General features: G+C 30.5%; 3 protein-coding genes across 15 annotated transcripts in view; 1 reads left to right on the top strand and 2 right to left on the bottom strand.

Annotated features, from left to right (window-relative positions):
* EndoA (SH3 domain containing GRB2 like, endophilin-A) overlaps positions 1–8,412 on the bottom strand; it is a 34,077-nt gene extending 25,665 nt beyond the window's left edge. For 11 of the 12 annotated variants that reach the window (XM_017900052.1, XM_017900055.1, XM_017900062.1 and 8 more), the window contains exon 1: positions 523–731. The gene's annotated coding sequence lies outside the window, so the exon portion shown is untranslated. Of the gene's footprint in view, positions 1–522; positions 732–8,330 lie in introns of those variants that run through there. The other variant, XM_017900053.1, reaches the window with a different exon arrangement.
* Positions 8,413–8,651: 239 nt separating this feature from the next.
* Impbeta11 (importin beta11) lies at positions 8,652–13,707 on the bottom strand. 2 transcript variants are annotated; one of them, XM_017900072.1, is made up of 18 exons: positions 13,503–13,707; positions 13,063–13,191; positions 12,741–12,841; positions 12,525–12,638; positions 12,040–12,446; positions 11,691–11,954; positions 11,461–11,616; positions 11,367–11,407; positions 11,081–11,263; positions 10,897–11,008; positions 10,578–10,798; positions 10,347–10,511; positions 10,046–10,238; positions 9,729–9,966; positions 9,565–9,661; positions 9,205–9,482; positions 8,982–9,123; positions 8,652–8,913 (listed from the first exon to the last, which is right to left on the bottom strand). In XM_017900072.1, the coding sequence occupies exons 2-18, from the start codon at positions 13,183–13,185 to the stop codon at positions 8,809–8,811; spliced, it is 2,940 nt and encodes a 979-aa protein (XP_017755561.1). In that variant the 5' UTR covers positions 13,186–13,191; positions 13,503–13,707; the 3' UTR covers positions 8,652–8,808. The 2 variants fall into 2 exon arrangements, with proteins under 2 accessions (XP_017755561.1, XP_017755562.1); XM_017900073.1 differs by lacking the exon at positions 13,503–13,707 and adding an exon at positions 13,396–13,496.
* A 516-nt stretch (positions 13,708–14,223) lies between these two features.
* Positions 14,224–15,902, top strand: RpS6 (ribosomal protein S6). Its single transcript, XM_017900068.1, has 5 exons — positions 14,224–14,306; positions 14,666–14,870; positions 14,995–15,140; positions 15,379–15,579; positions 15,668–15,902. Exons 1-5 carry the CDS (start codon positions 14,301–14,303, stop codon positions 15,863–15,865), a joined length of 756 nt encoding a protein of 251 aa, XP_017755557.1. The 5' UTR covers positions 14,224–14,300; the 3' UTR covers positions 15,866–15,902.

Below are 15,902 nucleotides of genomic sequence, written 5' to 3'. Positions count from 1 at the left end.
CGTCGAGAGAACAAGTGTCAGGCGAATAAGGGCAAAGGTTGCACCGAGAAGGGGGAGAAAGATTCACCTATGTACTTAATAACGGGCTAATAACGAGCTGTTAATGGTGTAACGTAGAAGGACAAGGGACGATACAATTGATCCGGTGGTACCAGCCGCTGTTCGTATTCTCTCCTCTACGACCACGTTTGCTCGTAACGATGTCGCGACGCGACGACGAAAGAAAAAAAGAAACAGAGGAATTTATCTCGGTATCGGTGAGCAAATCGTACGTGCCTGAGATCGAAAAACGATAGCCGGAATGATGTCGGGAGAGCCCCAGCGAAAGAGACCAAGCGAACCCGATGATCCGTCGAAACGTTCCAAGGATACGATAAAATTCCTTCTCCTTTGCACGAATATCAAAGACACTCGGACCAGTGGAACGATATATCGAGTCGATGATATACGACCTTACGGATAAATCGAACGGGAGAGGAATTCTTAACAGATGCAGATACAACGATAGGGCAGATCTCTCACCTAGAGCTAGAGGTCGAAACGGCACGTCCTTATGGCACCCTTGTTAAACCGTGAAATCGCCTGCGCTGTAGCGCACCGATGGCCCACCGCTGTGGGAATACCAACGACGATCGCGATCGTGCGAAGCACACGCAAGTGAAAACTCTAGGGGCCGGAGTCTAGAGATCCGCGTGGACCGCGAGCACCACGAGCACCACCGACTCGTACGTGGTCGGTTTTGCACACTGCGCCTCTTCCTCGAGGGGTAGTTTTCAGCCCAACGATCGATACCCGGCAACCAGTCCCTCTTTCTCCCTCCACACTATACACCGTCTCGCTCGTACCAAACGCGTACTCTCCCTCTCTGTTCCTTTCTCTTCCTCCCTCTTGCTCGCGCGCCAACTCGGCGCCCTCCCCACTCGACCACGCTACCGTCCTCGCTCTTTCTCCTTCCCCTTCACTCGTCTTTCTCTCTCGTGCTTTCAGCGCTTCCTTCGAAGTCTCTGTTCAACTTTTTGCCACATCGCGTCGTTCCATCGTATCCCCTGCTCTTTCTCCTTTCGCGATCCCTACTTCCGTTTTGTCGTAATTGTCCCAAGCTCTTGTATTCACTACACTTTCCCTTATTCCCCTTCGTTCCTTTCTCCAGCCTGTTTTCTCCGTGGGTTTTCCTGGGTTTTCACTAGGTCTCAAGTGTTCCACGCTTTGTCCCGTGCTTTTTCTTTCCTCCGTGCCGCTTCTGCGTGCCTCTGGATTTCCTTCGCCCACGCGCCGCTAATCGCAACCCTCGCGAACTCGTCCACGCGTTTTTGCCGCTCGCGGGACAGCCAGCCTCGAGTAGCAGAAAGAATCGTTGAAGATCGCGTGCAGGGGAGAGTAAGGAACGATATTTTCGCGGAATTAATGCTCGCGATGAACAGGGTTTGTTTTCAGTTAGGTTAGGGTTCGCGGCACCGAGAGTATGACGATGGAGAGTGGTAACTCGACGGTCGAGGCTGACTTTGATCATACTACGGGGTTGGTATTTCGTGACATCGTATACAGTATGTCTATACAGTGAAATGGCTCTTAAAGTCGTGACGTTAAGAATAGAATATTTAAACAATATGTCCACTTGCAGAAAAACTAATTATATCGCCTAATATACCCCTTCACTTTTATTTAAACATTTTTTTCCTAACGTCACTTCCTTGAAAGATAATTCACTGTATCGTAATGCAAAAAGCGGTCTTACGTATAATTTTATAAATAATTCTTTGAATAAATAGTTTTAGTTTGCGGTAGTAGCTTAACGGACCAGTGGTGCTAGTGTGATATGTAGCAAACTGTGTGTAGCTAGAGAAATTTCATCGATATCGATGAATCTCTTTAGAATCAATTTCGGGGAAATTACAGATTTAAAATTAGAAAAATTACACAAGAAAGAAAGAAGAATATATTGCAATTCTTATTGCAATAATCTGAAAATGAAAAACTGATACAAAACGTTACACCTGTTACATTAAAAAAGTTTATCCGTTATAGCAATGTTATTATTATTAATGCATTATCTTTTCTCGTCCTCAAAATATTTCTCTTACAAATGCAACGACTACTTCGAGATAATATTGATACCCTATGTATGTCCACTACTTTAGAAATATTCATTAAATACAAGGAAATTACATTAAAGATAAGAAAAAACAACTAGTTTTGTCTTTTAAAAGGCACCAGAGGGTATGTATTACCATACTCCATAATTTCCTACCGAATTTCACGAAATATGCAAATTTCCTTTCATTTTCATTATGGTGAGTATCTCAAATATTCCATCTCGTGGGAAACAAAATTAAAAATGAACAGACCCAAACTTAATTATTATTTTCTTCTTCCCAAATCAATTTAGCTTAAATTGCTAATGTCTTTTCTCTTTAGCAGTCATACAGATAAATAATCGCAAACAAACTTTTCCAATCGTCTATTAACTACAAAGTTCTACACGCAGTTTCGTGTCACCAATAAACGATATGTTAAACGAACATCGACGTTTTGTTTATTAAACATATGCTCAATAAATTAAAACATAAGCTTGAAAGATAAATGGTCCATGCAAAGAGATAAATTGATATATCGTCGATTAAAAAATCTTAAGACGACGAAACATTGGAAACGATGTCTCGATACATAGAAGATTAATTGAGAGAACAGTATTGCTTATGAGACGACCCATTGACCCCTATATAGTCAATTTTATATAGATAAAAGTGGTGACTTTTATAGTCCAATTGTTATATCATATCCCATTATTGACACAGCAACAACATACAGCGATGGAAGTGAATCTCGTTTTTCCTCGAGACAATGTTTAGCCGCGAGCATAAGGCTGAGAATCTGGAATAAAGGGTCTTAAGATTTATTTCTCTGATCGGGCGGAATGTGATACTGTTTCGAATAAGAGTTTAGGTTTACTTTTAGTGGAACGCGACCTTTTTATATTATATAGGTATATTTTTTGTTATGAGGGTAATTTGAAGAAAATTATTGGATATATTCTCTTTCGATGTCATGAATTTTTTAACAAAACTGTTTGGAAGATCCAAATTTAAGGTTTATTTTGTTAATTTCTTAATAAAGCGTTTAAAGATACAACCTAAGATATATTTCTTAATCGATTATAACCTTTTTTTAGGTCGTCAGGATAATTTTGTTAAGAAGTGTATGAAATATTTTAGAAATATTTTAATTTCAAGAATCAAGAAAATCTGATCTAAATGGGACTCGAAATTGTGCAATTCGTTGAGAAGTTAAAATTCGCTTTAAGTTAAAATTCATACTTTAATCAAGAAAATTGTCTTGTTGCAAAGACCAACTATTTTTGTTTCAGTCTATAAAAGAAATGGATATCTGACGTATCATAACCTAACGGACCAATATATAATCAGTTTTCACAGATTTAACCCGGTTCTAAATCGGATCTCCTTACAAAACCGAGAATATTTAAAATAAAAAGAAAAATCTCTCCTAGACGACTTTAGCGCCGAATTATTTAAATATCACAGAAAAACTACTTAACAAACCTGTTTCAAACATAGAATTTTTTCTTTGTGCAATTGATCATATTAAATTAGTATTGAATACTACCAGTAATTAATACATATCAAATTATACTAAATACCATAGCTTAAAAATAATAATGTAACTCGTGTAATAAATTTACAACAAATATACTACTAAAAATTATTCACCTTTCGAATTTTACTTACATAACAAACACAATAAAAGTAAAAGAAAACAACGAATTATTTCAAGTAGAAAAAAGGAACAAATACAAAAATATACGCAATGGAAAATGTTGAAACGTTTATTCGTTATAACAGGACAAACTGAATAAAATTGAATAGTAAATTGTATGGAATTAAAAAATGTCGAATAAAATTGAGAAAAAATTAATCTTACAACGTACCATTTTTTCTTAAGAAATTTTTGTACCCTGCCTACATTCAAATAGCAAAAACCCTTGTCAATGCAGTTCGAGAGGTCTACAATTCGGAAATATCCTATAAAAACCACGAGCAACCGTTTCCTGTCGATTTATGTCACTTTGACGAACAGCTAGTTGAAGTAAAACTAAAAAGGAGATGTTGAAAAATATATATTAAATTCCTGGCAAAATATTAAACCGCGACGGATGTTCGAACTCGATCAATAAGAACGAAGAAACAGTGCGAAACCTGGCAAAAAGTTGCACGCTACATACATTTTGCGCTCGATAAAATTGTTCTAAGAGGGTGTTTTTATTTGATGAAACTGTATTCATCATTATTTTATTGAATTTCCTTTTTTTCTTGTTCCTTTTTCCTCGACATACTTTATACCACGTGCATCATTTATGTCCCATGAAAGCAACCAGAATAGAAACTTCCATTAAAAAAAAATATATTTTTCAATATATAAATCAATATATAAATCAATATATAATGTAAAAGATCAGGATGTTCAAAATTCGAATCTATCGGTAAACAAAAAGGAGCAACCAGAAACGATGCTTCCATTAAGATAAATACATTTTTCGACGACGTAAAGAGGATCGAAAGGAAAACCAAAATGTCTAAATTTTGATCTGTTGGTAAGCTAAAGTGGTTGGTAATCGAAAACGAAACTGAACAAACATATTTCTCAAGTAAATATTGTGAGTATGAAAGAAGATTAAGACGTTCGAAGTTCTGCTCTATCGATGAACCAAAAACGTAATCAAAAGCGAGACTTTCATTTGTGAAATAAAATTTTCGAATAAGATACGTCTAAAAAGGAGAAAGTATCGAGAGTCTCGTCTTTATCTGCTGAACTATTGATTCTTTCGTGACACGAAATGTGTTAAGTCACTATTACTAGAATATCGTTTGCAAACGAAAAGAAAATATTATGCCTGATATATTCGTTTTGAATGTAATGCCAGACAACTATAAGTATAATAGAAAATATTAACTATGAAGGATTTTAAATGAACTTAATTCCAAATTAAAATAATTAATCTTTCATTTTCTACGTAACTTCGAATCCCAGTATGAATGATGTATGAATAATGCTTGATAATTTTTCTTCGATTTTTCTATAACGCAATAACGCGTATCGTTGTTCCTTCATGGAATCGACACAAACACCACGGGGATTCAAAGGATATTGCATGAAAAGGTCATGGTGTTAAATGCAATGAGAGTAGCACGAAAAAGAGTATTTGTTTGAAACTCGTGGCTCTCGGTGGCAAAGAAAGGACACCTCGATACCGTTCGAAATATTTTTACTACATACGTGAGTGAACATTTATGAATGAATCAATTCTTCAACGTTGGTCACCTCGATAAGAATGATGATTTTACTTTAAAATCCGAACTTTTAGATTTGCTTCTTCTCGTCAACATTTGTCAATTATCCATTCAATAATAACTATCCAATAATAATTAAACGTCAAAATATTAGTAAAAAAAAAAGTAATTTTTTCAAACATTATTCTGTTTTTCAAACATTATTCCACTTTCTATAGAAATCATTTCTCCCCTTCTGGATAAAAGTAGAAGACGAAGATATAATTCTACTTTATTGTAAGTTATTTAATCATTTTCCAGATGCAATTTAAAATTTCTGTAATGCTAAGTGAACCATGAAAACATCAAGTCATATCTGTAAGTAATAATTGTCTTATCATGAAACAGAAAGAAGAAAACTATTTATTTCGCCATTCTGATACAGCTCTCTTTTTCATTTCTTATAGTAATCACGTTAAATTAGCCTAATCGTCGTAATTAACAGTTTACCAAAAGAACTATTAGAAATTAAAAAATTTTCGATATTTTAACAGGTAATAAAAAAAAAAAAATTGGAAATAAGTGAATACTACTTAAAAACCAGAAATATATGTATAGAACCTGAACTAAAAAAGCGACTAACATCGACATGATGTTAACGAAAGAATCATTCATGAGCAAGGAAATGGGATCCTAAAATTTTGTGAATCTTAAACATTTAGCCAACGAAGAGTCATCAGAGAAATACGATTAGGTCATGGTACTGCTATCATTCGATAACGTTCTGTCGCTTTGTACGCCCCCCATACGTCTGAGTGTACATCCGCTGTACAAACCACCCCCACACAGGCTCTGCGAAAATACTTCTAAAAATATATGACGGTCTAGCAGGAGACAACATTAATCTACCGAAGCCAAGGCAACTTTTACTTTCATTTTTCTCGCACAGCTTTCCGTCATAAACACTTCGTTCGTAAAATAAAAGCATAAAATAAACGAAAAGGAAAGAGCGACGACACAACCAAAATTTAAAACATTTTGAGAACATCAGTTCCTAGTTTCCACCATACATTAACGATCATCCATTATATTAATCATTTGAATTATTGTGTTAAACAATTTTGAAGAAGAAATCATTTATTGAAAAATGACGAGAAGAATGTACCTTGGTTTTGGAATCGTATTATTATTATTTTGAAAACCATAGGAGAAATCGGTACATATAATTTATTTTTACTAAGATGGAGTAAATAAAAAAATATTACGCTTTATTATATTAATACGTAAGTATAAGTTTGTAAATATATATCTTTCTCTAGACATGTTTAATTATAAATATAATTAAATTACGAAATAAATATATTTTTGAAGAAGAATTTGATACTGTGAATTAATCTTACTAATTAGGAAAAATTGATTTTTTGTACGTAATACTGTTATACATCTAAAATAAAATCGATCGTTAAGTAGTTCAAAAAAGTATTAAGTATAATTATGAGAAATCCATTAAGAAAATAATCTTTAAGGATAATAAAATATATTTAAATATTTTTATTCTATGAAATGGTTGATATATATATTAAATAAAAATATCAATATATTTTTATTTACTACTAGCAGTTCAAAATTATTAATCTATATTTATCAATTCCAATTCTATATAGAGAATTCATATCATACATATTGTAATTCATTTATGAAAATTACACACATCTTTCAACAAAATGAAATTATGAATAACAATAAAAATGATTCAAATATTTTAAAACAATTAAATTTAGAATGTTAGCATATAATTATGCTTGTAAAGTAAGAACAATAATCAATTTATATTCTTTTATAATTAATTAATTTATATTTATATTATTATATTTATATTTACATTCTTTTCTTTCATGTTTCACATGTAAAGCCATATTATTAGACTAGCTATTCCTCTCACAATATTATTATCCTTTACTATGATACTACGATACAACTATAATGAAAATGTATACAAATGTATAAAATACTGTACCTTAATTACATAATTTATAAATCTTATCATAAATTTATGTTAACACAGATAGATGTACACTTTTCTATAATTAATCATATGGAAATATCTAGATTTATAAGGAAATAATGAAGAAATAAGAAATACTATGTATTTTTTTAAAATATAATATAAATATTGTGTAATAAACAGATAGTAGTATCTATTTTGTTGTACTAGTCTTGAACACTTTTCGTATTAATTGTCATTTCTATATATTAATTTCGTAAAAAGACAGTAATATTAAAATAAATATAGAACACGGGTAATGAAAGAAATTAAAATTAATAAATTTTGTTCTTAACTAACGCAGATTTTAACTGAGAAAACGGTACTTTTGATATCAATCACATACACATACGTGCGTGTACACATACGCACGCATACATATATACACGCACGCTGCTACTATGATTATTAATATATATTAAAATATTCACAATTATACTATTAATAACAGATAATGGATGATAACACATGTCTATATGGATCATTATTGTATATTCTAAACCAATAAGCGTGCGAATAACAGATTTGCTATTTAATAAAGACAGCAACATTCGTAATATTTAATTTAAAAAACACATGAACTTCGACCATAACCTTATTCACAATTTAGCTTTGTATATTTTAAGTGGTACAACTATTTAAATGTCTTACAAAAATTTGAAATAACAATAATGATAATAAATCCGCGCCACCAATCACGGATGTTGCTGTTAGTAATCAGAAATGAACATGGCGTCTACTCAACATTTGTTTTCACTTTATACACATTTTCTAATTTGTAAGTATGCAATATCATTACATGCGTATTTGTTTATTAAATTTGCAAAAAAACGAATAAAATCAATAAAAATGTTACGCAAATGCATCGATGAATCGAATATACATACAATATATTTGTGTATTGAATAAACGAACCAATTCAAACATTTCCTTACACAAAGTACAAAAATTAATAATTCTAAGAAAACTAATAGATATAATTAGCTTTAAAATACTCACTGTACCTCAATTTAGTGAGAACAGAAAACTATTTGAAACTGGAAATGGGCAAACCCCCTGCTACGATTTGACACAGACGACAGCTGTTTGAAGTTTCCAGCAGTAACGCTAGATTGCTCTTCTAACAGCATATAAATCATAACCGCCAGAAAGCGGGAAAAATTACAAATCAAACATGTCCATTTCTACTGATATATTTATACTTCCCCATAACATAAAATTTAGTGGTTTTTTAATTCAAATAAATATAGTTATTATTATAATTACGTTTTTATTCATAAATACCTAATAAAAATGAATTGTAAATAATTTTGAAATGACAGGTCTTTTATTATCAACATTATTAGTACAGTGAAACAGCTAGTATAATACAATAAAATAGTGCCGTTTTACAATAGAGCGCCGTAAAGCTTTTTTTACACGTAGTATCGCGTTTAACATAATATTTTATTTTCTTCTCTTTTAATTAGACTTACTTCGTTTTCATAAGGATACGTAAAGTTTAAGTTCTTTGTCAATTTCCGGGTGAAGGGTTAACATCAATTGATTAAATTGGTTATCACCAATTAATCTTCGTAAAGTATGTAACTGATAATAAAAACATTGTTAACACATGATAAGTATAAATTGATACTAAGAAAGAATTATCACTTTACCTGGTTTTGTAATGTATCTTTTAAAGATATATTAGACAAAAGATCATTGAAGTCAAGTCTTCTTTTCCGTTGTTCAGGTTTATTTCCGTACTCCTCATCCTCATATTGGGATGGACTAGATTGTCCACTAATTGACAAAGACCTATAGTAAGTGAAAATCATAACTTTTATAATTACCTCAGTTTTTATCGGAACTATTTGCATTTAATAAACATGTATGTACTCAATGGCATATCCTATATGTTCGCATCTTATATCGTCAAATTTGGTGATGTCATTAAGAGTTCCGACGATATTTGATATTATCAGTGGAAAATGCTGAAGAACACTAGGAGGACTATTAGCTCCAAGAAGCGAACAAAGTGCAAGAGCTAATAATTTACGTCTTTCTAAGAGAGAAATGTATGGCATTCGATTAACCCATATACGTATTATTTCTCCGAGTACAATTTCTTCTCTAGCTTCATTTCCACCCATTTTTCTGGTAAATTCGCTTATTACCTACACGATAATTTAAATACTTATATGAACTGTATTAAGAAATTGATAAATACGTAAATAAAATAACGTAAAATTTTAATACCTGTATAAAAATATCTTTATAAAACCATAAAACTCTTGCTACAATAGATAAATACATAGTCATTGTCATCATACCTTCTTCCTCCCTATACATATTCCTATTCAAATTAAAAAGAATATTAACGTCTAAAGTCTATTATATTATATTGAAACATTTATACTCACTCAAATATAGTTATTAAAACAGGTTTAATGAGTTCTACACCTTGCCGAGGTGAAGCACATAAGCATAGTTCAAAGACTGTCATTGTCATTACTGCTCCTTCTGAATTCATATCCCCTAGGAGAGATCTAAGTGTTTCGATTATAACAGCTCCTCTTTGACTTAAAAATTCTTGAGGACTTAATGTTACATATGCTTGAACTATACACAGACATAATTTTAAATATTCAAATGATTGTTCTGAAAAATATAAAAATTTGTAAGTTTCTTGAATATTTATGAGAAACATTAATAAATTTACATAAAACTATTTATTAACCTAATACAGCAGGCAAATTTTTAGCCAAATCCATTATAGCTGGTGTTGGTGCAGGTGTATTCTCCAGTAAAGCTACCCATAACCTCAATCCATCTTCTAGCAAATAAACGTGGCAACCTTGATTAACATCACAACTTAATCCAATAACACCTACTACCAATGGTTCAATAGCGACACTTTCAGAACCTAAGGCCTAATAAATAATTTAAATATTTCCCTTATTTAAATCGATTAGAATCTTAAACAGATCTACTAAGTAAAATTATTTATCTAAATTGAGCAGTATAAATGAAAAATATACCTTTTCTAAATGTACAAGTGTCGAAATGATAGCACATCTCAACATATTATGTTCTTCAGATTGTTGCCAAAGTGCTGGTAAATATGAACTAAGAGTTCCAACATGTGGATTTATTTCACTACCAGCACGTTCAATCATAAATGATAATACGTACAACACATGCATCTAAAAATAATTTAGAGTGTTTTCTGAAATAAAATAATATCTTGAAAATAACATAACTATATATACCTTGGTATCACATTCTTTTACTTCCTTTAGGAGGGCAAACAATAAAGAAAATGCTCGTTCTAAATATGGTGAGAATTCTTCTGGATAAAATTGGAAATCATCTATTGCGAGTTTTAAAGCATCACTTGCTGCCAAACGAACACCCAAATCTTCTCCAGGACTCAAAACTTCAATCATAAGTTCGTATAATTCCGGTCTTAACTCTGCTCTTAATTTTACAGCTGAAATTTTATTATAATGCCGACCATGATAAATATTAAAATTATTATATAATAAATTTTGATTATTTCATTTATTTAAGAAACTAAAATTTACTTACTTGTCCATCGTCCAATAAGCCAACATACTCGTCTTCTAATAATTCTATAATTGGTACTTCGAATTTTCAATTCCTCTTTTAAAGTAGTTGAAAACCATTGATCAAAGTTTACCTGATACATATAAGTATAATAACTGGATGACTGACCATTAAAACTGATTTCTTTATAATATTTCATCCTTACCTCATCATATAAATCAAATGCAGCTAAACCAACTGCATTGTATACTGCATCTTTTACTAAAATAGCATGTAAATTATTTGGATCGACTGGTTGGTGATGTATTTGCATTAATTCAACTAAAACTGATATGAGAACTTCTCCAAAATGATGGAAAATTGCTACAAATAAGCACTCCGTACAGGGCTAAAAATGAAACATTAATTATAAAATAAGTCAAAATGCATTATAGTATAGTATATTAGTATAGTATAATAGTATAGTAAATAGTAGTATATAAAATATTTACCCTTAAACTGTATTTCCATGATTCACCACCATCATCGACAACTGAAAGTAATATTATTAAAAATGTATCAATACATGTGTATATAAATATTTACCAAAACTTTCTGGATCTGTATCCCATAATTCCAATTCAGCAGGGGTTAGAAGAAAGTAATGTGTTACAAGTCTTGAACAGATTTCAGTTAATGTTTCAGGTGTAAAAAATTCTTGTCTTAACTGATTTGCTCTCAATGTTAATGGATCTTTTGTATCTGCATTAATAAATTTCCAGGCTTAATGAATTACACCCATAAACTTATAGAATGATTATATATATTATATATACCTTCAAGAACTTTAGCTGGTTTATAATATGTAGATAATAAAATGTCTTTCATTAGATTTAAACATTGTATAACAAACTTTTCAAAAGCTAAAGTTTGACCACTTTCAGTAAAACAATAGAAAACAGAAAATTCTAATGACGTTGGTATTAGTTCTACATAGCAAAATGGATGTATTTTTAATACTCCTATTAATACTTTGGTCAAATGAATTATAAATTTATCGCATACTTCCATCTGTATACCTCTTGAAATTAGTGTTTTTCCTACAATTATACAGAAGCATTATTATTAAAAGAGGCAAATGTATAATTAATTATAAGATTTATACTAAAGAAGAAGAATACTAACGACATTCTAAACAAGTTCTTGCACGTTCAAAAACAATTTCTAAAAATGACATAGCATCCTGAGATTCTGAAATCTTATTAAATCCATTTACAATAAGTGTCCTAAGTATTCTCAATAAAAGTAATGCTTTTTCCAAAGCTTCCTGTATTTGATTTGTATCTGCTCCATTTGATGCCATTATAAGAAAAGATTCTGTGTAATTATTCCATAAATTTAGAATAAAACTGAACACATTAATGGTTAATTCTTGGAAGAGTTGTCTGTCTGCACTTAAACGTTTAGAAGCTAAAGACTTAACAACATGATGTAATGTTAACAGTGCCCGATGTTGAGCCAAAGGATTTTGTCCTCTTATACCATCCAATAATGTTGGAATTAATGAACACCATTCTCTGGGGCAATCATATCTGCAAAATATTATTTCACTTAATTGCTTTTATTAATAAAAAAAAGTAGATGTAAACTACTTAAAAAATATTAATTACCTTGCAATTTTAGCAATGAGAGCTGCTAACTGAATAGCTAATTGATTTATAGGTTCTTCAAAGTGTGCTATTAAACGTTGTCTAAGGAATTCCTTTTCATCATCTGCAATTCCACTACAATAATAATATATATTACTTAATGTTGATTTATATTAAGATAAGTATAAAATACTAATAGTGTATTAATAAAACTTCAGTGCATTAAAAAATACTTACTTTGGAGCATTCTTTCTCCAATATTTATCAACACCATTTTTAAAACATAAAATAGCCATCCATCTAATATTGACAGTCAAGGAATGATTAGAAAATACATTCTGAAACAATTATTAATACTTGATTTAATATCAGATCATTATAGTTTCGTTAGCTACAAAAATAAAATCTTTTCATAACCTAAAATATCGTTACAGAATATATACAGAATATATATATAAATATTCTATAATATATTCATTAACATAAATATAGTTAACAATAAATTTATGTTTTCTTACAATGTAACTAAATTTTTAACATGTTTATTTATGCAACTTACATATAATGCAGTATAGAATCCCCTTTCAGTTTCCCATTGTTTTAAAGTTTGTTCAGCTGGTTTTAAAATATTAGGATCTTGACTACCCGCTTGTTGAAGGACTTCTATCACTGCAGCATCCATATCTTCCTATAAAATATTATTATATTTTATTCTTATATTAAATTTAAAACACTCATTGTTATTTGTTTTCCTTTGCAAAGGTATGACTAAACTTAATGAACATGTGCTAATGATATTTTCGTTTTCCGACGTTTAATTTTATCGTAAGAAATCACAAATATCCCTACTACTTAGTTATGTTAGGAAAAACTATTGCACGAAATCAAATACCTTCTGCCGTTATATTATTTTCGTCAAACAAATTATCATTTCCCTTATTCCGGGTGAACAGTCCCTAACCTACAAGAAAATATCAATCATACACATCCAGATATTACCTATCTTATATGGGGGTTGTAGAACTATTTTCGGTAAACTCCATTTATCGCAAATATCTATGTATTAAATCGATACATAACGAAAATCATCAAAGACACTCTACATCAAAATGTCACACACGCCCGCAAGTCGGCATTTCAGAACGCTGCCCCCCTCCTGTTCTTTTCTTTTTCTATAAAATACAGTGGTGACAGTTATTGTCACAGTGCGAACTACCTTATTACGTATAAAACATAATACTTTTCGTTAGTTGTTTAATCACTATGTAAATATTATCAGAATCTATAATAAATATATTACGTTAGTTTTATTTGCTTGCATACTTAAGTGCAAATTTTTATCCAAGAGTTTCATCAAAGAACTATTAAAGAAGTTAACTAATTTCTTTTAATGGACAGTAATATAAATAATATCTTTGATAAAATATATCTTAATATTTACTTAAATTTTATATAAAAATAAAGTTATTGTTTTTATTTATCTTGTATATAATATAATACATATGTGTAATTTTGAATTCTTCAAAGAAATTTTATTAATTTCACATTTGTATACGAAATAAACGTAATTTATCAATGAATTAATTTAGTACTCAAAATTTAGATTCAAATTTCAATGGATAATTAGGTATTAATATAATTTATTTACAGATTTATCAGAAGTTTGTTTATTATTATTTTCACTTTAAAATTTCATTGCATTTAAACCGGATATCCGGTATACGCACTCTACTGTTCGCTAGCTCGTTATACTTTCTTTCTGTTCATGGCTCGTGGCACTGTTTCATACTTGTCACCATGAAGGTCTGTATCCAAAAATATTTTGTGAATCTAATAGATATTGAGAGGAATTAATAATAAAATTTACATAGCAAAACATCATAAGTAATTTTAGATATATATAATTTGACAAGTGTCCATTTATCTGTACACTTATTTAAACATAAATTCTGACTTATATAACTTTGACATTATAAATAACATCAAGTAATTCCTATGCAAATAAAAAGAAAAAATATAAAAATTTGTTTATATAGAATGTTAAAATTTATAATTCTTGTTACATTACTTTGTTGCATAAAACAAAGTTAACCTAATCAAAATGCTTCCTAATATTCTTTTTCGTTTGAGTATATAATGTTTCCATATTTTTTTTCTTTTAGTTGAACGTATCATATCCTGCAACAGGATGTCAAAAACTATTTGAAATCTCAGATGAACATAAACTTAGAATTTTTTATGAAAAACGTATGGGCGCTGAAGTTGAAGCTGATGCTTTAGGTAACGAATGGAAAGGATATGTTGTTCGTATTTCTGGTGGTAATGACAAACAAGGATTTCCTATGAAACAAGGTGTTCTGACTAATGGTAAAATAAGCATTCTTTATTTTAATTTTCTTATAACATTTTCATATATACTTGTACTATGAAAATTGTTATATCTTATTAACTACTAACTCCAGTACTTTTAATATATTATTATTATAAATAGGTCGTGTACGTTTATTGCTCTCAAAGGGACATTCATGCTATAGACCTAGACGTGATGGTGAGCGTAAACGTAAATCTGTTCGTGGATGCATTGTTGATTTCAACCTTTCAGTACTTGCTCTTGTCATTGTTAAGAAGGGAGAAAAGGTATCAATTTATTACATATATTTTTTATTTATTATCCATGTTTCAGGGTATATCTAAGAATTTGCTTATTGTCTTATGATATTATCGTAAACATGGAATATTAAATATCATTTCTTGATTTGAGAAATTGTATCATACAATATGTACTTTTTCTCAGTGTACAGGTGGTACATTAATGAATTAATACCTTTTATTTATTATGGAATATTTATTATACAAATTGGTTAAATTTTTATAGGATATTCCAGATTTAACTGATGAAGATGTTCCACGACGTTTAGGACCTAAAAGAGCGAGTAAAATTCGTAAACTTTTCAATTTGTCTAAGGAAGATGATGTGCGTCGATTTGTTGTGAAACGACCAATTCAAAAAGAAGGTAAACCAGCGCGTTCTAAAGCCCCGAAGATTCAACGTCTTATTACTCCACTTACTCTGCAGGTATATATATATTTTTCTCTCTTTTATTTTGTATTGTTAAAGTTTGCTGAAAAATTAAATTTATCACAAAATAAAAATAATCTTATAGAGGAAACGGCATAGATTGGCTTTGAAGAGAAGGCGGAGTTTGGCTCGTAAACAACAAGCAGCTGAATATGCAAGATTATTAGCACAGAGGCAAAAAGAGGCAAAGAACAGACGTCAAGAAGAATTGAAACGAAGACGTAGTGCTTCCATGCGGGATTCTAAATCATCCAATCAGTCAGCACCTACTGCCCAAAAATAAAATGATTGCATTGATGTATTTACAACTTAATAAAGAA

This window comes from Eufriesea mexicana, unplaced genomic scaffold (assembly GCF_001483705.2).
Source record: "Eufriesea mexicana isolate 0111107269 unplaced genomic scaffold, ASM148370v2 scaffold996, whole genome shotgun sequence".
NCBI lineage: Eukaryota > Metazoa > Arthropoda > Insecta > Hymenoptera > Apidae > Eufriesea > Eufriesea mexicana.
The sequence above is the reverse complement of the archived record's forward strand: the minus strand, read 5'-3'. Positions and strand labels throughout refer to the sequence as shown.

Bases quoted from the DNA above. Each gene is read 5' to 3' on its own strand.
- RpS6 (XM_017900068.1), top strand. The intron at 14,871-14,994 runs GTAAAATAAGCA...TATTATAAATAG, and splicing joins ACAAGGTGTTCTGACTAATG to GTCGTGTACGTTTATTGCTC. The intron at 15,580-15,667 runs GTATATATATAT...ATAATCTTATAG, and splicing joins TTACTCCACTTACTCTGCAG to AGGAAACGGCATAGATTGGC.
- Impbeta11 (XM_017900072.1), bottom strand. From the start codon at position 13,185: ATGGATGCTGCAGTGATAGAAGTCCTTCAACAAGCGGGTAGTCAAGAT. The intron at 11,955-12,039 runs GTTAGTATTCTT...GTATAATTGTAG, and splicing joins AAGAACTTGTTTAGAATGTC to GAAAAACACTAATTTCAAGA. The intron at 11,009-11,080 runs GTAAGGATGAAA...TATATGTATCAG, and splicing joins CATTTGATTTATATGATGAG to GTAAACTTTGATCAATGGTT.